Source organism: Periplaneta americana, chromosome 2, assembly GCF_040183065.1.
Source record: "Periplaneta americana isolate PAMFEO1 chromosome 2, P.americana_PAMFEO1_priV1, whole genome shotgun sequence".
Lineage (NCBI taxonomy): Eukaryota > Metazoa > Arthropoda > Insecta > Blattodea > Blattidae > Periplaneta > Periplaneta americana.
In genome coordinates this window covers 64,752,959-64,777,573 of record NC_091118.1, presented here as the reverse complement: position 1 = coordinate 64,777,573, position 24,615 = coordinate 64,752,959, and the positions used below count along the sequence as shown (strand labels likewise).

At 35.4% G+C, this 24,615-nt stretch overlaps 1 protein-coding gene across 1 annotated transcript in view; it reads right to left on the bottom strand.

The window, feature by feature from the left end:
• Nucleotides 1-24,615, bottom strand: part of kra (basic leucine zipper and W2 domain-containing protein kra) — a 54,891-nt gene that overhangs the window by 8,049 nt on the left and 22,227 nt on the right. Inside the window, exons 3-7 of the mRNA XM_069817894.1 lie at nt 18,792-18,968; nt 12,140-12,243; nt 8,981-9,163; nt 7,039-7,263; nt 2,248-2,388 (exon numbers count right to left, since the gene is read on the bottom strand). Coding sequence (XP_069673995.1) covers nt 2,248-2,388; nt 7,039-7,263; nt 8,981-9,163; nt 12,140-12,243; nt 18,792-18,968 — 830 coding nt within the window. The remainder of the gene's footprint in view (nt 1-2,247; nt 2,389-7,038; nt 7,264-8,980; nt 9,164-12,139; nt 12,244-18,791; nt 18,969-24,615) is intronic.

The following is a 24,615-nucleotide window of genomic DNA, read 5'->3' as shown; positions in this document are numbered from 1 at the left end:
TAATCATCTATTTAGTAAACCAAACAAACGCAAACTGAAAACTAAGACACCCTTGAGGTGGCACAAAGATGAAAGAGGAAAGAATTATGTATAAAAATATCATTTTGTTCCTGAAATATGTATTTATACATTGTGCAAACTGAAATGCTAAAAAAATAAAAAGGTGAAGTAAAAAGTAACCTTCATAATTTTAATTTATTTAGTGCCTTCTTTGAACTAAAGACGCAATTCAGAAACAATGAGATGACGTCAATGTCACAACAGTGGGATAAGAATGGAGACAAAACAAATTCAAAATACAAACATGTTTTACTCTGTAGCATGATTAGGAGATCCAGAAAGGTGCAGGTCCAGTCTGGTACTATGACACATGCAATTATCTAGGCTGCAAAAAAAGTATGGATAACTAATATGGCAAATCAGTTTCCACTGTCAGCAGCCAACATAAAAAATATTTAATAAGACACTTATAACAACATAAACATTAGAAAAGATATGAAAGCAATGTATCTTCACCCAAGAGAAATGCTAAGTTACAAATATAATTTAATAGGAGCAATAAAAGAATGAGCTATGGCTATGAGCTAATTATTAACATGAATACACTACAAACTGCAGGAAGACATGTAAAAGTTGGACTCATCAATATAATCTAAATGGCAGTATAGCTCACAATAAGGCACTGCTTTAAGGGGAGATTAACTGCCCTATATCGCCAATGTTACATTTACTTAATTAATGACCCATTACCTCAGGAACTACTCTAGATTTCGTACTGAAATGTTTACAGGGTAAAGAAATAAGGTTCCTAAGCAAACTGACGCAGATTTATATAAAGTTTATTTTATTTTATTACTTTTTATCTAAAACATATGCTTCTGATCAAACTAACAGACATACACTACTCAATGTGCGTCCATTTTATTAATGTATTATCAACAAGTGCTTAAAATTTCATCCTTCTATTCTTTATAGTTCCTGAGAAAATGCATAAAAAGTAATATTAAATAATCAAATTGAACATTGGTGTATTGAAGGTACAGTAAAATGCCGCAATTACGAATTTTTGAGAATAACGAAATAATTTTTTAGTCCCAGCCATTTTACTATAAATTTACACGTTAAAAATGTTCAGTTTAAAGAATGCATAATTAACGAACTATTCAGTTTAACATAATAATAATTCATCCCACTACAAAAAAAAATGTTATTTTAACGAAATTAGGCCTAATAAGCAGTTAAAAATTAATTAAAATAAATTCGAAAGAAAATAAAATAAACGAGTTATCGCTAGGCATCAGCCACCTTTGGTTTCAGTTTCTGAATGCACTTCCATTGATGCAATTGTTGTGGTTTGAATTTATATTTAAATGAAACTGTTTAATAAAATCGAACTTTCGAAGGTAGTGATCAATTCAGAACCCAATTTCGTAGATCGTAATATTTCGAGAAATCGATTTGACAAGATGGCTGTAAAAGTAACAACACCTAACCTATATAACCCTGTTCAATGTACTTTTTGCTCTGACAAATTTAATTTTGGGTCCTAACAAGGTCATGATGAATGATAAATATTGTAAAATATGCAATAATTATTCAGTTGTTGAATATGCATTATGGTACCGATTCTTACTGAAGTTCCAATATAATGTGGATATACAGTAAAACCTAACCCAGGTACAGTATCTGTTACTTTATAATGTGGGACACAATTTATAGGCAAATTTAATTAATTTTCGGTTTAACGAAATTTCACTGTAACGAAAAGAATTACAGTACCTCCTCAAGTTTGTTATACTGGCATTTCACTGTAAAGGGTAGTTCATTTTCACTTAAAGAAATAAGCAATATTTTACTTATGTTATCTTAAACATGCAAAAAACACGTCAATAAAAATAGTGATAATCATACAGGCAAAAAGAAAGAAGAAAAAATAAATAATCTCTAAGTTAAGTCACTCCACTATCAGCTATCAGCCTATCACTCTTATGTCTATGCACTGAGAAAGTGCAGTTACCAACCAGAAATTAGAGCTAGATGAATTACATAAAAAGGCGCTAGCTAGACCACATCTCTCACTGCCAGTCACTTAGTGACCTTTGAGTGTTACAGAAACTGGCATTGTTGCATTTGTTACACAACTTCCAAATCAGTATAATCAAAACTGATGATCATAAAAGAGTACCCTCTCTTTGTAGATAAATGCTTAATATTATGCCTCTCAAGACATCATGGAGACTTACTCACCAGGGCCACCACTTCATGTTCTGCAATGCTATTCTTGTTAGCAATCTCCTTTACGTCGGACACAATGTCCTTGATAGCACGACCTTCAGAGAGCTGCTCCTCCAACTGCACTTGCAGGTCACGTTTCGCCTCTTGGTTTGCCTGTCACAACACAGAAAACAGCTCATAATCAAGAAGGATACCTAGTCACAGATCGGTCTGCTGGTAGTTCCTAAAAAAAGTCAACTCGGGTTTGATACTACAAAAACTGTGCTGTACGAAACAGTTGCAGGGCAGGTTGATCATTATCAGAACAGCTAGAGCAGTCATTTTCATTCATCTGCAGATGTGTTCCTAGAATAGTAATAGTAGTAGTGGTAGTCGTGGTCATGGTAGTAGTACTACTAGTAGTGGTAGTAGTGATGGTAGTGGTGATGGTAGTAGAAGTAGTAGAAGAGAAAAGGAATTGAGAAAATTTGCAACACTAGGGAAAGTTTTTGTTCATGTATTGTGGGTCCCTATCAAGGCATGGCGCGTCCTCAAGTTGCAGACAGAGGAGACGGCCTTCAGATATGGAGGGTAGCCACGAATATATTGAGCAGTCGTGGACAGCCAATGAAGGGTGGTCCTCCAGCATGGAGGTTGGGAGAAGTGCTAACAACCCATCACCGTAAAAAAAAAAGCTTGTTACGAAACCATACAATAAGCCTCGGAATGGGACTGATTCTCTGGCACGACCACAGCAAAAGAATAAGGTTATGAGATTTGGCACTTGGAACGTAACTAGTCTTTATAGAACAGGAGGAGTAACATTAGTAGCAAAAGAACTAGCTAGAAATAGAATAGACTTCGTGGGAGTACAAGAGGTTAGGTTAGATGGGAATGGCATATCACAAATAGGAGATTACTTGTTGTATTATGGGGAAGGAAATAATAATAATCACCAATTAGGAACAGGAGTCTTTGTTCATAAAAGAATAAAATCAGCAGAAAAAAGGTCGAATTTATCAGTAACAGGATATCGTATTTAGTACTTAAGGGTAGATAGTGCGATATCATGGGCAGGGCATGTAGCACGTATGGGCGAATCTAGAGTGCTTATTGGGAGGCCGGAGGGAAAAAGACTTTTGGGGAGGTCGAGACGTAGATGGGAGAATAACATTAAGATGAATTTTAGGGAGGTGAGATATGATGATAGAGACTTGATTAATCTTGCACAGGATAGGGATCGATGGCGGGTTTATGTGAGGGCGGTAATGAACCTCCAGGTTCCTTAAAAGCCATAAGTATGTAAGGGAAAGTTTTTGTGTTATGCTGATTAAGTGAACTATAGAATAAGTAACTACATTTGGAAGCATTAGTAATTACACGATCCCAATAAATAGGACAATATGTCCATTGAAATAGTTACTTATTTTCGCGGAAATTAACGGAATTTCAATTGACAATACAACATTTCATTTAAGAGAAATATGTAAACACTCGAACAAAATTCAAATATCTTTCCTTTGACAGAAGATTGTAACATGGTTAGGAGACCCAGAAGGTGGCTGTAACATTCACCATCTGGTACTATGGCCATGCTCTTTTGTCTTGGCTGTTTACCTCAGGATAATGAAAAATAAGTTCAATACCCAGTCAAGGTTGAGCCATGTTGAACTCCTTATACAAATATGTTACAAGTATAGTATGACAAACTCTTAAAATTCTGCTGCAAATTATGCTCTTCATAGTAAATACATCAACAGAGCGCGTGCCCACACACGCACACAATTTTTAAACATAAATATAACTTTTTTAATCTAGATTTCTGTAACATCCCATTATTAACTAGCTTTTGCAAAAATTGAAAATGTTTTTCAGGCTTCTTGGTTTCCTTTGGGAAAAAATTGTACAATATCTTTAAAATGCTAAGAATAATTTAATTCCAAATAAAACGAACAAATGTATTGTAATTGGTTACTGTGTACCAGCTCCATAAACAGATTAGTACCACAAAGGTGTTTATCCAGTATTTTCTAATAAAATATCCTGTTGCTATATTTACATTTAATGCATATTATTAAACGTCATATTGGATAAATTATTGTATGCCACACAAGAGTAAACAGTTTTCATACACTCGTGGAAATTATCATCTTCAATTTGTGCCTCAGGTGATAAATACACCAATAATGAATAAAATCCTACTTTAATTTCTTGTAACATAAATTACTGTTACATTATAGGTTATACTTTAAACCAGGCCTGCACAAGGTTTGCGCTCTCCGAGCCGGCTCACAGCTCATGAGCGGAATGCAGATATTAGCTGCGCTCTGTATAAGGGTGGACTGGAAGAAGGGGTGATCTCGTACAAAATATACACAAAAGAAAGTACTATTACGAGTGCTTATGAGATGAATTCCCATTCAGTGTTTGCAGAACTATCTTGGACTATTATTAATTAATAAAGAAATATTTATTTTACAGCAGTAATAGAAATTCTATAGCTACTTAAATGTACAATATCATTTTGTTATATTTTTATTTATCAGTACAATAAAACGAGGTTTTACGCTGCTGGTAGCTGAAAGGAATTGTAGCCTACTGATCATAATGAAACATCAGTTACAGATGTTTGATGTCTGCCTTTATTAAAGTTGATTATAGAAAACAGTTGCTCACAAATAATATAAATGTTGAGCCAAACATAGCAATCATTTTCACAGCCAGCCTGTGTAGTCGTAGTTATTATTGCTAATGTTTAGTCTTGTAAAACTCAACCAGGCTAGTAGTATTATTCAAACGATCTTTAGCCCTTAGGTCACATTGAAGATCAATAAGTTCGAGCTGTAAATCGTTAAATGTTATGTTCCATCTTTTAGATTCCTCCATACTGTACTGTAGCAGTAGGTAAGCAACGTGAAACGGTTACTGAGAATAGGCCTACACACTGCACTCCACTAGATAACTGAGTTGTCGTTTCCCTTTCCTCTACCTACAGCAAGTCTATGTCATTCTGATGCGTCTTCCTCTCGGTTTTGGTGAGCGGTAAACACCGCTCTCCCGCTCCGAAGGAGCGCGTGCGAGCCCTGTTCGTGCAGGCCTGCTTTAAACAGATTACTGAAAAAGTGCGATCTACATAGGGTGAATCGAAAAAGGTGGGTAAAACTTCAGGTATGAATTTCTCATATGTATAGAAAAAAAATGGTTATATCAACATGGGTCCGGAAATGCTTGGTATCTGAGTAGGGCTTGCAAGTATAATCAAAATGCACTCTAGTATATTTGTTTACTGGAATTATTTTTATGCTTTCTGTTTACATTTTCTTAGATGAACCTTTCAAAATGTCCACTTCCTGTTCGAATACAGGCCACAGTTTGCCTCGAGATCCGAACATGCTCCCAAATTCCTGGCATAGCTCTTATTGTGTCACAGCCTTTCAAAAACGGCTGACAGAGAGTTCCTTCATTACCCACAGAAGTTGAATACATCAACAACTTTAAGTGTCCCCATGTCCACCACTGTGGAGTAACAGTCTTCTTGGCCATGAAATGATCTGACCAGAGTTCAAATCCTGGTTGGGACAAGTTACCTGATTCGAGTTTTTTCTGAGGTTTTTCTCAACCACTCGAAGCAGAATTGCTGGGTAACTTTTGGCAATGGACCTCGGACTCAATTCGCTTTCATTAGTATCATTCCATTAATCATCTTAATAGTTTACAGGACGACTAAGAGGACATGGCAGACGTGGTTCCAGGATCTGCCTATAGGCGGAATCTGTCTGTGGGAGCTGCACATATTGCAGAGTCACAGCAGCAGCAGACTGTGGGCGACCGGGATAGTGTAGCTTCCTCGAATAGATGGCGCCTTGGTGAGTCATGGAATTGACTACGATATGTTCTTCTGGTTAAAGATGCAGCAGATTCAGGCACATGAATCGATTTGAGGAGGCTGCAGAACAACGTCACAGGAAGGTGAAGGATCAGGTCTCCAGTCAGGACTGGATGCTGTGGCTAAATCGATACGATTACACCATGCAGTGAATGACACGCTTGAAGAGCGATCCTTAATGGATTTCAACAATAATTCCAACATAAGCCTAAGGCTGCAGTGTTTGCCTGCAGACCTCTTCTGAGAGAAAAAAAAGTGCCCCCACAGGAAGAGGTGCAATGGGTTGAGATCTGGTGAGTGTGGAGGCCAAGCATGTTCAGATCTCGATAAGATGCAGCCTGAATTCAGGCGAGAGGTCAACATTTTCAATGGTTCATCTAAGAAAATGTAAACAGAATGCATCATAATAATTCTACCAATCAAACATGTTAGAATGCACTATGCAAACCCTACTCAGAAACCAAGAATTTCCGAATCCATATTGACATAACAATTTTTTCTTCTTTACATATAAGGAATCCGTAACTGAAGTTTTGCCCACTTTTTTTTCAATACATTCTGTCTACAATGTATCAAATAATAAATCATACCTGCTATATATACCAAGAAAAATTCTGGCAATTATAAGTCTTTTAAAGAAGACCCTGAAATACATTTTCTCGAAATTAAAAATTTATAGTTTTATTTAAGTGTTGAACATTAATCCATTTGAACTATGAAATATTTGCATTATACTTGTCCTATTTCACATTACACATATTTGTGTTCAATAAAAGAATGTTTAAAAGTTAAAAAATCTGTTCCACAATTACGAACACAAAATGTGAACAAACAAATTATAGGAAGAGTAGAATTAAATCGACAATATTTTCTAGTCTAATAAAATAAGATAGATTGTGGTAAATATAATGCAGTTGTGTGAAATCCAAGTGTGTTACCTGTGCTTTGTGCAGTTTAACAATGTCAGCCAGTCCTTTATCCTCAAATGCTGCTCGGAAGTGCTCCTCAGTCCGCTTGTTCAAAGGAACAAACTCCATCAGTCTACTCTCGATGCCACCCCTCTTCAGGGCAGTCATCAGACTTGCAAGGCCCTTTTCTTGCTTCCAGGTGACGAACACCTCCATCAAGAAGTCCAAAGCCAAGTTGTCTTTCACAAGATGTTCCTGCAAGCAAAATGAATGTTCCTTTACTGTAAAATACTAAATTGAGAAACTTTGAAGCATATCAGTGTTGAAATGAGTTTGTTAAAAACGAAGAATCCTTTAGCATAATATTATAGAGTCCTTATAAACAATTTTCACTTACTATATCCAAAATTGAGTTTGAGGAAGTCAGCCTGTAAACTTGAAAAAAATAGAACGAAAAAAATACAATATATTATCTTATCAGTGTATTTTCAATGAAGTCTGTGTTTACTACTAATATAGATTGCCATTATGAAACTGAGTAATTTACTTTTATCAAGGATATGAGAATTAAAGTTTCTTACAAAACAGAGTCCAAAATTCAATTATGTAGCAATCTACATTTTACGTTTCCCTTTACCATCCATCTCTAGAACTAAACGCTCCTTGCCAAGAAATAATATGGATATCCTGAACTAGCACCAACAGATAGTGCACATGTACTTTGAGGGATGTGTTTTGCTTGTGCATTTGTTTTTCGGTATATAAACTTTGAGGATATACATAGTGTATTAGTATATTAAATACTCTTAAAAACAACTCAAAATGCCAAATTTTTGTTGTGTTCCTATATGTAAAATCAGGGAAAGCTTTTTATCTTCATTCAGGTGCCGAAATATTCTGAATATATGATTTAAATCTTAAAAAATAGAACTAATTAAATTGTGCTATTAAGCAAAAGTATCTACTTCAAATAAGGAATTGCTGGCTACTGTTTCATTTCGGAAGAGGGAAAAGAAAAATTAATAAAAACATATGCAACTTCGACAGCGAGCTATGATAGCTTAGATGCCTTAGTTTATATGCAATAGTTGGAGTTTCCAAAGTTTACGCCTGCAGTAAACTCTCGATAAACTGTGATGTTTATTATCCAGAATGCCATAGTGAAATCCATTTCGTGAATAATGTTTTTAATATACTCTAGAGACTAATTATTAAAACCACGTTCTAACTTCAAATTTTCAAAATCACATGAACCTATCAAACATTGCACTTCATCTCTCTACAACTAAAAAACACATTGTTGGCTGCATATCCATTCTGTTTTTAGTGTACGGTACTTATATACTTATGATTAAAGAGGGCAACATTCACCTTCGACAAAGTTCCAATTTTTTTTTTTTTGTGCACCTCGTTCATATTCTGCATATTGCAGATTTCCCCACCCACCTCTTAAGAGGAATCGCTCAGTATTATACAGGTTTATGCTATTATTTATTGTAAATTAAATTAAATTATGAGGTAAGAAAATACTGAATTATATTAAATTATACTAGGTTATACAAAATAATTGTATATATAATTTGACAAGCACACAAAACCAACAAGCGGGAAAGTATAATCAACTGTAGCATATGACATAATATAGCCCTACAACATGTTGCACAGCATGGAACGCATAAGATGTCCCCATTAAAATGTAATTCAAGTAACAAAGTTATTTTTGTAAGAGGTGCTTCAGTTCTAAATGAACTTTGTCTACAGATCGAAAACTTAAGTAAACATAAAAACAACACAGACTTCAGGTGAATGGTCCTTTCAAGCTAATCTAACAAAAGGCGAGTATTTTGGTAAAGAATGAAAAAAAAAAAAAAAACATAGAATTAATAAAATGGCAAAAATTATATTGTGAAATGTAATAATTTGAATCCCATGAAACTCTAAAGGTCTACAGTATTCAATTTGTGTTACTTACATTAATAAGTACGAGCAGCACAGTTGGCGGCACTGAGCCATTGGAGATCCACAGTGCTGTCATACGAGCCAACTTGATTCGTTCCAACTCAGTGAAACCTTTAATGAAGATGAGGATTTTCTTCATCTCATCTTCAAACATCTTCTCAAGGTATTTATATCGGCGCATAAGTTTGATGAACACCTGTCAATAGTAAGATATAAAATATCACTTTCAAAAGAAACATTTACAAAATCAGGAGTGTGAATTGTTTGATAATGGCCATAGTTAAATTATTTCTTGTAAACTTCAGCGAATCTAGAGAATACAATACAGTGATAATAGATAAAGGTATAGCCACACATTGCTACTTCTGCAGGATTGCAGTACAAAATACTGCACAACTCTCATACTACAATGTGTAAACGAACAGTACAACCCGAAAAGTAGTGGCATGTGAACAGTTCTATGGTTGCAACAAAAGCACTTTTTATTCATAAAAATTGAAATTTTGTACTTTTCTTTCTTTTCTTTAAACTTTTTGTTTTCAAATGCAAGTTCAGCCTTTTATTTTATTTGAGGATAATTATCAAACCTATAGAGAAAATATGCGAAATTTATGATGTAAGCATAGGTAAATGAGGAACCATGCCATTTATTTTAGAAAAATAATGTACAGTAGAGCAAAGATTATCTGAAACAATTGGGGACAGGGGGTATTCAGATAACTGATCATTTACGAAAACAAATTGTACCGGTGTCATAGGAGCAGTATGAAAAAAAGAAACACTGCACAAGTCTTACAAATAACACAGAGAACTGACTAGCCTAGTTTGACAAATTCAAAATGGTCATTAAGAAGTCCTTCTTTTTTTTTTTTTTTTTTTTTTTTTTTTTTTTTTTTTTGCTTCAGAGCTGAGACTTTTTTTTGCCACTAAATCTCGCAAACAGCTCTAGCAAAACTTCACGCAAATTTGAATTTGCCAACTGAAACGCATTCGGTTAACTTATGTTTTTCCGTTGATTGGTATTCTGATAATCGATGCTCTACTGTATTTCGATATAATAAAATTTATTGTAACAAAATAATTTCAGATGTCCCTAGAATTTGTTATACTGGTATTTTACTATATAACTGAATCAAGCAGTAATAATAAATTTCTTGGCAAAAGTTCCCTTGCATTCAGAGTACTATTTTTGGGCTCTTTTTTTTTTTTCTTCCCACTTCTTAAACAGTAGTAAATCATGCAGGGTTTGTTGCAGTGATTAAGATAGACATACGCCTCATCTAAGGTGAATAAAAATTTCCATCTTTCTCCTGCCAGGTTATTCTCATAGCTTCCTCAGTTTATGCGATGCTCTGCAATGTGTCTAGGCAACAATTTGTGTACACTACTCTTGTGACGTTTTTCCAAGTTCAAATCCAAGGTTTTTACTGTTTTCTTAAGAATATTCCCAATTTACATGCAATGATTCTTTGTGTGGCTGGGTTACTGCCAGAGACCAGGAACTTCACTGTCCTCACAATGTCTGGAGTTCAGTTTATCGCAGGTCTGGGTTTGCCTGTTTCTTTCCTTTTGGAAATCAGTCCCATGTGGCCAATCCCTCATTATTTAGCACACAGCTAATTCCTTGTTTAATACTGTAAAATTCCACCTCTTGCACTCTTTTATATTTACAGAATAATTGAGAATAACTGTAGTTTGTATCATAAACGACAGTGATGTAGCCTTCCCGAAACAGCGTGATTTTCTTAGGCATCATTGCAGCTACACTCTTGTGCCACTTACGTATATGTGATATCAATTCCCTTGTTGCTCAGTCAGAAAACTAACCTTGTCATGCAAATAGCAGCGCCAAAATCAGAGTCACAATTCACCATCAAACATCGGAAACAATCCTCTAGAGAGTTTCCACCCAAATGTGGCAGTAACGTTTTGCATTATTTCCATATACAGAGTCTGTTACAAGTAACAAGTCTATCGAGAAATAAACTATTTTGGATAATTTTTTAAAATAATGTTCATCTTCACGAGAAAGAACCCTTCCCAATGCCGTACAGTCAATTTGAAAACAAACACCCCCTCCTCCCACCACTAGAGGAAGCTACTTATCCATGTGTGATGTGCATTCGATGCCAACTTAAAATGACCTGGAGCATAGCCTTCTATATGCCAAAGATAATGGCACACAGCCATGCCTATACATATTGTTGTGAGACTGGAATAATATAATACCATGCAGCAGCTTATTGTTTGGCCTATTGCAAAAGAGAAAAATTGCTGCCTGATTTGAACTTGGAAACAGAGTCGCTCAAATTAAGCGTTTATTCCATAGACGAAGTGTTTCCAGGCAGGTGGATCAGTCACACAGGCCCAAACCATTAGCCTCTGCGATCAACTGATTTGACTCCCCTGGACTTCTTTTTCTGGGGAACATCAAGGATCGTGTCTATGCGACTAAGCCATGCACCATTTCTGAATTAGTGGAACGAATTGAACATATGTTACAAATGGTTATGCCTAACATGCTCACCAGAGTCCAAGTAGAGTTGATACGCCACTTACATTTGTGCATGCAGCAGAACTGAAGACATTTTGAAAATTTTACACCATAATTTTTCAAAAATTGAAAATTTTTACATTTATGTGTTTTAACAAAGGTTTAAAACACTAACCATCATTTCGTTTGATAGCTCTGGTGGCAGGGGAAGGGGGTGTTTGTTTTCAAATTGACTGTACGGCACCAGAAAGGGTTGTCTCATGAGGATGAAAATCATTTAAAAAATTTATCCAAAATAGTTAATTTTTCGATAGACTCGTTACTTATGAAAGACCCTGTATTTCAGTCTTTGATATGATGAAAAACGATTTGTAACATTTGCATATATATATATATATATATATATATATATATATATATATATATATATATATATATATATATATATATATAGTATATGTGAAATCAGAATAGGTTTCAGATGCAAAACTGAAAGTTTTAGACAAAAATATTATAGAGTAACAAGCTTAAACAAAACATGTATCTTAGATCAATCATCAGACATCCAAGGAAGAAATGCTATCATGTATTACATCAAGCACAGATAGTAAACATCATATGATCGTGATACTGCAAGTCTATGAAGCATACACAACGGCAAAGTAAAAATCCACTCACCTGCTCGTAGTTGTGCATCGAGTCCATGTCCTCAGGTGCCTCAAACACGCAGGCATTGGTTTTGCAGGGTTTGTCTCCATCCTGAGCTATCGAACCACCAGGAACTGCAAGTAAATTATTCTGTAGATATACATCTTTATATATGTTACAATAATAAATCTAAAAGCTTTTACCTTACTCATCTCAGCTCCTAATGGTGAGATCAATATTAAGCATGTAACCACATTCTCTGCTATCATGTGTCTATTCGATTCTAGGTTGCACCTTCACCTTTAATGTACAGTCAATTCTTATCTTGGAGCAAAATATCTGCATTACAGTTTAAGGGGAATGACTAAAATTTGATAGATTTTGGCAAAAAATGTTTTTTCCCCCCCATGAGAAAAAAATTAAATGCTCCCTCTTTCTGATAATGTTATCACTCATTATCTATTCCGCCATTTTTAAGTCACCAACAGACTTTTTTTTTAAAGGAATGCACACTGTATTTAAAGTTCTGAACCACACCATTTACTGTACTTACTTTTTAAATTTTTCAGCAGGTTTTAATATGTGTGAGTTTTTATATGACTTTCGACCTTCTAATTAGATAACATGTATTTTTTTTAAACAATGTACGAGCTTCATGAACTCTAGAAAAACATTTTCAAATGAAACTTGTAACAATTTGTATTACTGTTTATGGACTTTACTCACTGAATCTTATACAGTATTTACATTCTTTAATTTCCTATTAAGCACTATTTTATATGCAGACATGTTTTTCTAACATCAACTGAGGAGCTCGGTGCAATAATAGTGTTAATGTAAAAAATTGCATTTGAGAAAAATTAGAAAAGAATTTTAAAATAGTTTCAAAACAAAACTTTACATTTGCTAATAATTAATCTTATATTAAGTGGTTATATATTAATAAAATTAGAAATTTTATAATGTATAAGATTCTCCTACCTTTGGGGAGGCCGAGATGTAGATGGAGGAAAATATTAAACTGGAATTGAGGGAGGTGGGATATGATGGTAGACTGGATTAATCTTGCTCAGGATAGGGACCGATGGCGGGCTTATGTGAGGATGGCAATGAACTTCCAGGTTCTCTAAAAATCATAAGTAAGCAAGCGTAAGATTCTCCTATATTGGAGAGCAATAGAGTTGATGGCTTCACTGCTAAGAACTCAGCATTGTTTAACAACATAATGCATAATATTTATGAACAGCTAGCTATCTACGCAATAACAGCATTAACAGGCTAACACTCTTATTGCACCCAGCTCAATACATTAATACCGTAATTAAAAATCACAGTATAGTAGAAATGACTAAATAGCAGAGCTTTCTTAAAAAACTTTGTTTTGTATCTACAAGTACATCTCATTCAACCTATGAAATAGCTCATCTCATTTAACCTATGAAATAGCTCATTTTAACAAGATTACTACATTAACCGTTGTTTTAACAAAGATCATGTCCCTGTCATTGTCACAGATATTCAAGCATTACCTGTATAATATGGTTCCTTTGAATTTCAATATAATTTCCTTTATGACTATATGCAGAGTTCTTTGCCACCTGCAGGATAATAAAATTTCTCCAACACTACCAATTTCAAGCATCCCTAATCCCGTATGAACTCCATTTTGGGGGAAGTCCATCCACAGTTCCCAGTACAGAGGCGATCAGACTAAAGCTGAACAACACTACAATACCTGGTACTTGGGCAATTAGCTATTCTAATCGCAGTCCAGCTTATCTGAGGTTGAGGTAGACTTTAAAACATGAAGTACAGTGTGAAACAGATGGTGTTAAGTATTTGTGAATACTTTTGCTAAGTACAGATCATATCTTAAGAGGAACATAAATTGGTAAATTTTCTCATTCTAGATTTCAGTTTATAAGAAAATAAATTGGTAAATTTTCTCATTCTAGATTTCAGTTTATAAGAAAATTTACCAATTTATGTCCGAAGCAAGTCAATGATAACTAGACCTCAGAACTTTTGCACTACTAGTTTGAGGGTAGACAAAAAGCAACATGAGAAGGGTAGTTTTAACAGAAGAGAAACTGGACAAAATTAGATTGTTAGAAAGAAGTTCGAGGGAATCTCTTAACCAGTTGTATTCATTACACGGCCCCGTGGCTCTCAAAGACATTTATTGTGACTCATGAACTATTATACTATTATTACTTTTTTTTTTTTTTTTGAGGATTATTATTTAATATGTGCAATAATGTGTAACTACAGAAAATTATGGTTATTCTGCATCATTACTGCCGGTCACTACCTGCTGGATCACATCCTATGGCTGCTTACACTGCCTGCCCAATCAACAGTTATGCGCAAGTAGCTGCTAGGTGACAGGTAGTGGCTTTGAATATATTGATAATGTTAATAGTGGTGGGCACTGCCTGCCACCTAGTGGCAAAATATCTTTGATTGAGCAGGCAGTTTACACGGCTATAGGATGCGATCCAACAGGCAGTGCTCCTGGTAAAGGCATTCAACAACAACACAAATATTTATCTTCAAAAATGGTAGTGTTATGTCTCATGTGCTTATTATGTATAGATATAATAATGAATTAGAAATGCTTATGAACAGAGTAGGCCTATAAACCCAAGCTCTAATCATAACACTACACAAGAAGAACTAGGCTAAGTGTTCAATGATTTACTGAAGTGATACAAATCTTGTTTACAAGCAGATGGACATCATTTCTAACACTTCTTGTAATTTAAGAGAAGATAAAACATTGTGATATTTAACTACTCTCTTAATCCTATACTTCAATTATACAATCAAGTAGTCTCTACATATGTATTTCACAGTGAAAGTGATCTCATCACAGCAGGTAAAAGGCTGGGAGCCAGCCAGAAAACAGCCAATACATGTTGGGGGCCCTCAAGATTGGAAATCTTGTAGACTAGAGCCTGGATTATACAGTATATAACTCAGTTATACACAGTTCTGGTTTGCAAATAACTGTGCACAGGACCTAGCAAAATTACATTTTAGTTAGATATAATGTAATTCTGAATTGTATGCAATTGATTTGTAAAGTAATTTTGTGCACAGTATTTTTTTTAAAGGACATTTGAATTGTACATATTTTTATTTGCTCTAATAAGTAATAAAGTTTCATTTTAACATGATTTGTAATACAAGGTGGGACAATGTTCATTTACCATTTTCATCAATCCATAACTTAAGGGGTTATGGTACAGCTTACAGCAGTAAAATTTTTGGAAATATTCAACATTTTTTTCCTCCATTACTGTATCTTGTATAATGAAAATTGGTATGTGTGAAAAATATTGTCCTTCTGCTATATGAAAAAAAAATATTTTTTCAAAATTCAGTTCACTGTGCAGTGATGAAGTGTTCCCCACATAACTCAAAAACTATCCAACATTCTGTGATGCAATTTTTATGTGTATTTATGCATGTCATATCTACAATACGATGCAAGATCACTTCTCTACTTTTGATAGATTGTCTGATAAAAAATAAATTCATTTTAAAAAATGGTCAAATATCAGTATTTTCTTATAACACAAAATGTTGTTGTTGTTTAGTGCCTTGCATTTGGCAATGAAGCCATTAGCAGTCGTGCTTTCCAATACTTTTGAATTGTAGTTTCTTCTGATCTTAATGCTTCACAGGTCTTCAAGTGGTCTTCATTCATTTCTGCTGGATCGTTACACAGGACACATATGGGTGAAGCTGAGATACCTATTCTGTAAAGATGACTTGCTAGACAGTCTGATTTGTCAATAGTTTGAAGGCTGCAACTGCTGTTTTCCTTGGTCTCTGGGGGATTACATCTGGGTTGGAAAGTAGTGTAATCCATTTTTTGTCTTTAGCATTTTATTCTATTTCTTGTAGGTATGAATGAGAAAATTTTGTAGTCATCAAGCGTTTTACTGAGGAATATGAGAAATTAAATTTAGGCTTTTGTTTTATTGTTGTGCCTTTCTTGGCAAGTGTGTCTGCGGTTTCACTCCCCATGACTCCACAGTGTTATAACACAAAATAAAAAAAATATTATTTATTAAGGAATGTAGTTGAAAGAGCATGATATTGTAAACATGAGTTTCAGCAATAAAATAAAAGACAGCGAACATGAAAAAGTTAACAAGTTTATGAGTTATGAGGGAAGCGCTTCATCACTGCACAGTAAACTGCCATCATTTTGAATTTTGAAAAAAAAAAATATATATATATATATATATATAATTTTTTTTAATAGTAAAAATATTTTTTTCATATAGCAGAAGGACACATACCAATTTTCATTATTGTACAAGGCACAGTAATGGAGGAAAAAAATGTTGAATATTTCCAAAAATTTTACAGCTGTACGCTATACCTATACCTAAGTTAACCCCTTAAATCACCATGAAATTATTACAAAGTTTGATTGCAAGGGAACATCCACAAACAATGCCATTTAGTAAACAAAATGGAGAGCTGGTCAGCTGCACATCCTGCTCTGTAGAAAAAAACAAACAAACAAACAAAGGTGATTCTGCTGTAATGACGCAGTGAATATTTAGACAACATTTTAACACTGAAAGGCGTGGGCATGTTCCAGACCGGCACACCATAAACAACTGGGTATCTTAAGTTTCGAACTACAGCATCTACAGAAGATAAAAAGCATGAAGGGAAACCAAAGGCTGTACGGATACTGGAAAACGTCGATCGAGTAAGGACTGATATTCAACAAAGTCCCAAATGATCAGCATGCAGACATGCACAAACACTTCAAATCTCAAGGAGGTCACTGAGTTGGATTTTGCACAAAGGTTTGAATTTCTAACCATACAAACTTTAGATTATGCATCAACCACGATTGTGTTGTAAGGAGGACATTCAGCAAGCAATTTATTTAATTAATAACACCACAGCCAGATCTCATTTGGTGAATGATAATGTCTGATGAAGCACATTTTTAGTTATGTGGCAATGTCAACAAACAGAACATGAGATACTGGAATGATGTACATCGTCTTAAGCTTCATTAGAAACCTCTCCACACTCAAAAGGTAACGGTCTGATGCAGATTTTCTGCATTTGAGATTATTGGTCTCTATTTTTTTGAAGATCAAAATGGGAATACAGTTACTGTAACGTCAGACCATTATGTTGCCATGTTGAATGAGTTTGTGTTTCTACAGCAGCAAAATCTCAATGCTGATCTAGCATCTACGCCACGAAAAACATTATTTCACGGCTGCATGAGTGATTCAAAAGAGATGGGGGACATTTGAAAGGGGTAATTTAAAAAAAAAAATTGTTTCATTGATATCATGATTAATGGCAATATGCATTTCTTATGCATAAATGTTTTGAATAAAGTTCATGAACACTAGAAAAAAGCATTACATGTATTCAAATGGTAAATCAACATTGCCCAACTTTGTATTATTCTGAATATGTTTTAATCATTTCTCATAAACCTCAAGATCAGCTGAAGGATACAGGAACATAATATAAGCCATGTGACAATGAAAACCATTGCCTCTTTACATCAGTGATCTCGAAGTTACAGGGATCTTACAGAAAGACACAAATCTCTCACAGCCCAGGTGAATGCAGAGTCAGCGCTGTCTTTACATGCTAGCTTATCTTCTTTCTCACAGGACATGTTCCAAACATTCGAAAGCAGTTGCAGGTCACTCGCTATCATCTAGCAATCATGTGCGACATTAAAAGAGCTACTCACTAGTAAGACAGATTTATAAAAAAGAAGTTGAGGCAAATCCGAACAAAACTAAAACTGAAATTGTAAGGTTTGTAATAAACATGTATAATATAAAAAATTAATAATTAAGATATCAAAGTCCGAATTCATGATTGAAGAAAAAATTTCATAGTAAATGTATGTAGTGCCTTTATATTAAACATTAAAATTCTAGTCACTTTCTATTGATTAAACACATTTGGACAAGTTAAAAGAATCCATAAGTGCTCCTAACTCTCTATGTTCTGTTAAATTGATTCCTAATCATTCGAAAATTATCTCATATTCAAATCTTTTTATACATTACTTCTGAATTATGCGTAATTTAAATCACTGCCCCTTCAGTTTAATACATTCCAGGTTTTACTGTATACATAAAAGCTGCATACATCCCTGATGAATTATTGGATTGCAATGGCTCTTTCATCACACGTTCCTTTGACTTTCATACCAAGAATATATATTTTTTTTAATCATCTATTATTAGAGACTCTATTGCATGCACAACAATGAAATGCATTTACGTGTGCAATGAAGTACTAAAAGTAAATAATGGAACTTCGTTCTATTCTTACAACTGCTCTCAAGAGACTTTGAATGTGCAAACACAATTGTACAGTAGCTGATGACCTTCACACGTAACTTGCTTATTTTGCCTTTGTAATCAGCTTATGTGAATCTTCATGAACAGTGAACGCTTAACAAAACCCCAGCAGTGTTATCAACTTATCACACAAAAACAAAAAGCAAATTTACTCTTCTTTTTATACACGTACATATGTTATCTGGATGGATTTTCCGAAAGATTAAAATCCATTGTATTATCCCTTTAAGGAAGAAAAGGGAATTTTTTTCAGAAATTAGACTACAAAGCATGCAAATGCATGACTACAAAATCGTACAACTTACCAAGCAAGCCACCTGCAATAAGGATGTCAAAGAGTGCTTCGCCATAGCGCCGGTAATCCAGTTTTGAGCCAGCCGTGTCCAGGAATTTTGACACAGCCTCTAAGTCAGTCCCCGCCTTATTGAGACCCTGCAGTACAGCATCTCGAAAGCCTGCAGGGTCATACTTCTCTTTTTCATCTGGAACAAAAGCAAATGCACGCATTAGTCAAACACAAACAATTCAGTGTACAAAGCATATTCGAAATTTCTGCAAAATCTACTCAAGCACAATTTTACAAGCTGAACTAAAGGGAGGGGCTATTCATCAATTAGCACTGGTCAGCTTGATGAATTAATGATCGAATTTGGTATAATTTTCCTTTATCCAATACCTAATTCCCTCTTTACCCTTTCCTATCCAGTCCTCTGACTGAACTCTTACTTTCTTCGGCCCCGATGGCATTAGAGCATTTGAGGCCTAGGGGTTCATTTCAGTTTCCTTCCTACCCTTTCTACTTTTCTGTCCCTAGTGCTGACCTACTATGGCACTAAAATCGTCCTCCAGTAGCTTAAGGAGGGAAAGCTGGTGATCAAAAAGATCTCCCAACTAGGTCTAGTAGACCAGTCAACCAACAGCAGGTGTGGTCCTCCCTGGGGGTTGTGTGTGGATGAAGTAGCCACCAAAATGTTAAAATATGGTGTTCACTTAAATCGGCTACAACTTGCCATTTAAGGAGGGCAGCAGATTACTAAATCTACGTATTACTATGTGAAAAGATTTATTAAATGTACATACGTAGACTTCAACAAACAAAATTCGATAACAGAATCTCAAGAGGAAAAAATGGAACTCTCTGCATCATAATCCACAGTTAATTCCTGATTTACCACGCAAATAGTCTATAGCTGCGTTTAGATTCACAACATGCCACGACTGTTTGGCCAAACACCTGCATAGAATTGGAATATATCAGTCCCCTAATTGCCCATTGTGCAACTCAAACCAAGAAATGGATTCGGAACACCTCAAAATCTGTGCTTCAGTGACTGACCAGGACATCTTTGAAAAGTATTGGAGTGCAAGAGGTCAAATGACTTTATTGTCAAATGCCTGGCATTAGATATAATCCACTTGCCAAGGGGCATATAGAACATCCATGAGTCATATGCACATCTTTATTTGTATCTAAGTGAGAATTATTACAAACGAGGGTTGCACAAAATTATTGTACATCGTATACACAGCAGAAGAAGAAACAAAATGCCTACAGAAGTGAAAAAACTTAATCAGTTTTATATTAACTATTTTTTATAGGTCATACTTTCCACTACATTATATTTGCATCCTCAGTGTACGAGTTTACACTATATTAGTTTTATACTTGTTTATACTAGAAATTATCCACATAAATGACTGATGAAAAATGTGAAGTAGAACCAATTGCAAAACCAACTGGAGTTAAGTGCTCACCCACACAGACATCCCTGAATAGCTACATACAGTATTACACTAATCAGACTTCAGATGCATATAAACAATAATTGTTCTTCCTCCAACACATTGTGAAGTGAGATGTACTGCCTGATAATAGACGTACTTATCAGCCAGAACTTCAATCAGAGGCAATTCTTTCAAATAACTTATGAATTTTACTTGAAGCAAGTAATGATAGGTTTGGAAGTAAATCCTGAAAAAATAAAGTATATGATTTGTCTCGTGACCAAAACATAGTTGTTGTTTTAGTCAACTGTCCAAAGACAAGTCTGATCCTCACAAGTGATACCAACAAGGCACCACTTATGAATTAACTAGCCAGGAGATAATGGAGTAGGGTGGCCAGTTCCTTTCCCCCCTCAGAACAGTATGAAATGGAAATATAAAAGTTGGAAAAATTCAAATAACTTGGAACAACAGTTACAATTATAAATGACACTTGAGAGGAAATTAAATGCAGAATAAATATGAAAATGCCTGCTTTTTTTATCATCCAGTCTGCTTTGAAAAATACTGAGAATTTATAACAGTTATATTACTGATTGTTCTGTAAGGTTGTGAAACTTGAACTCTCACTTTGCGGAAGGAACAGAGGTTAAGGATATTTGAGAATAAGGTGCTTGGGAAAATATATAAGGCTTAGTTTGATACAGCAGTATTAACATTAATAATTTAGATTGCACCTCTGATTGAGGTTCTGGCTGATACGTACATCTAATACCAGGCAGTAAATCTCACTTGACAATATGTTTTAGAGGAAGAACAATTATTTGTATGCATCTGAAGTCTGATTACTGTAATATGTAGCTAATCGGCGATTGTATGCAATGGAGGGGGAAAGGAACTGGCCACCCTACCCCATTATCTCCTGGCCTAGTTGCCTCATGAATGATGCCTTATTTGTGACACTTATGAGGTTCAAATCTATCTTCGGACAGTTGACTAAACAACAATTTAGACTAGTGCTTACTTTATGACCCACATTTTACGCACGTCACTTTACTGTATTAATATTAGACTTGGTGTTAGTTTCAAGTATGCTTCCATAACTTGACAACATTATATACATTAAGACTTCCATTTTGTTTTGATCGTATGTTTTACCAAAAAAATAGTCCTTGGCTTGGCTTTTCAAGGACTTGACCTGAAATGGATCCTTGCACTTAAGCTTGTTTTTGCCTATTGTGCGCCCTAGATATGCGATAATTGTCCAAAACCGACAGGTGGGCTGAGTGGTATTCATGAACCCGATGGTGACAGGTGGGTCATCTGTCAACCCTGTCCACCTTCAGATGAGTAGCCTGATAAGCCTCAAGCCCTTCCTATATCAACTTAGGAAACTTGTACTACCCCTTTCCTCAAGACTATGTTAAACTATCGCAGATGATAAATGGGGGGGGGGGGAACTGTGTTGGAGGAATGACAGGAAAACGGGAGTACCCCGAGAAAAACCCTCTGCAACGCTTTGTCCAGCACAAATTCCGTCACGACCTTGTCGGGAATCGAACTCAGGTCACCTGGATTGAACCACAGACGCGGCACCAATGATTAGTACATTAATAAGCGCCATTACATGTACGAAACTGCACAAAGAAAATCTAAAAAGACATTAAAGTACAAAAATGACATATTTGCAAACCATGAAAAGCTGCAAATTTTAATTCCAAATAATTATGAGAGCATTTCAGAATGAAAGTAAGAGTCCAATTTCTCAAATCAGACGTACAATTGAATTACAAACTTTAACAGAAAGCCAGACAACCGGATACTGAAGCATGGCATTATAAAGCCCAATGTCAACAAGATAGAACCGAAAGAATGTAAATCTGAAACAGACCTGGGGTCTACGATGCCAGAGAGAGAGAACATGGAGGAACAAACATGAAGAACGAGAAACAAGAAAGAGCAAGGAATGCGGAGGGCAAACAAAATGTTACTATACGATGAACGGCATCTAACAAGTGTTTCAACAATGAATGACAATATTGACATAGTGCACCTGTAATGCTTAACAATATGTTAAATAGAAATTACGATTATTGCGTAGACTTAGTAGAAGTCCAGATCACATTATAACAGATTGCATAGCCTTATAGGCTTTGACGCCAACAACTTTTATCAATTTCACTATGCTGCCATCTAGCTACTGCATAAGAAGTCATGTTATAACTCCAATTTGAATTGCATAAAGCAACTGTACTTCCATATAGTGGTCGTTCCCAATCGACAGTAGTGATCCCGATGGTTGTTTTTAACATGGGGATGGCCAATCTGTTATATACAGGACTATTCACAAGGTTTTACCATCCTTTACGGAGCTTATTTCCAAAGACATTCTCAGCAAAAAAGTCATATAAACATGGGTCCTATTCTCAATGTTTACACAGTTATGTTTCGTTATTAAAACGCATTGCTGTGAACGCGTGATCTTGGTCAGCGTGCAGTCAGCAGCCAGCGCGAGCGCTACGGAAATCAAAGATAGCCGTATGCAGTTACGTAGCGCGACGAGTGCCGCTCACAAGCGTGCGGCCAAGTGTACTCAGGCGGACGGCGATGTGTTGTAAACTCTCCAAGACTGTAAATTAAGATCTAAAATTGAACTGCAAATAATTGAGTCGGTGGAAGTGGTGTGATTTGTAATAATTGTTGTGATAAATGCGTAAGAATAATGTAATTTTCTAGTTAAAAATAGAAAAGATGTCTATACGAAGCAACTAAGGAGTTCACAGCACATTTTTAGCTTCATAATACTTGCCAATTAAAGAAATGATACTTCTGAATGGTTCATTCTCTATTTGTATTATTATTCGTTTACCTTCAAACTAAAGAAAAAACGTATTTTACAAACAACTTTAAATTAGTGTAACTCTGAAAATATTGAGAATAGGAAGTATGTTTATATGACATTTTTTTGCTCGAAATGTGTTCAGAAATAAGCTCCGCAAAGGACAGTAAATCCTCGTGAATCATCCTGTATGTGATCAGGGGTAGAAGGGAATACTGACGAAATACCGCCAATGTGAAATAAATGTCTGCTCCCTGGATAGCATGCTTGCACAAAGGAGAACTTTCACGTATCTCTTGATTTATCTGTGGGACATTTTCACCTAGCCATGATAAATCATCGTCGATGTCATCGTCATTATCACCATCGTCTATGAAGTTGCAATAATCACTGTCATAATCATTTTCATTGTTGTAATTATAATTCATATTGTCAGGACACCACTACTCTCTCTCTGTCTCTCTCTTACACTGATTTTAGGCCAGCGATTTTCAACATGTGGCACACACAAAGTGTAATTTAAAATTCCACAGCACACTCATATTAATCTAAACCAGTGGTTCCCAACCAGGAGTAATTTTGAAGGTTTTAGGAGGGAATGCTGGGTTGTGCTGCATTTGCTGAATGTTGAGTCTTGTGAACTCTTTCTCTTTTACTACACTTTACACTTTAATTATTCCAATTTTTGCTAGGACAATCTTTATTATTTTCATTTTCTTGCAGCACACCAGTGGATCACTCAGGGCACACCAGTTGAAAATGACTGATTTTAGGCTATTAACCTACAGTTAATTATTGTAAGCTATCTTTCCTGAGGCTAGTTCTAGAACTGCATTCTCAACTGAACTTCGTCTTTGCTACTTTTACAATATTTTTAGGTACCATTGTCATTCCAGAATATAACACAGCAGGATTATAAAAACAGCATGGGTCACATTCTCCGAAGGAAACAGTCCTGAAGGCCATAGAAAATATATTACAGTACAGCAAACAAGCAGGCGAATATTGCAAAGCGGAGAACAAAGTAATACATCCCTTAGGCTATTTTTTTAAGTTGGTTATTTAACGACGCTGTATCAACTACTAGGTTATTTAGCGTCGATGAGATTGGTGATAGCGAGATGAGGCCGAGGATTCGCCACAGATTACCTAACATTCACTTTACGGTTGAGGAAAACCTCGTAAAAAAACAACCAGGTAATCAGCCCAAGCGAGGATCGAACCCGCGCCCGAGCACAACTTCAGACCGGCAGACAAGCACCTTAACAGCCTGAGCCATGCCGGTGGCTCTTAGGTTATTAAAGGAAGAAGATTATGTATTCCGAAATAGATGTCAATCTCAGATTATTCCCCCTGTCCTACCGTGGTTTTACTGTACTTCTTTTTGAAGATACACATTACTTTAAGATGACCGTCCCCGATTTTCGAGGACGGTCTCCAAAATAAAATAAATGTCCCCATTTTTTTATGTACATAAATTAAGTTCGTAATCTGAAATTAATAGGAGTCAGTGTTTTAATATGTACACTACTGGTCAAAAGTTTTAGGTCACCTATCACAATTAT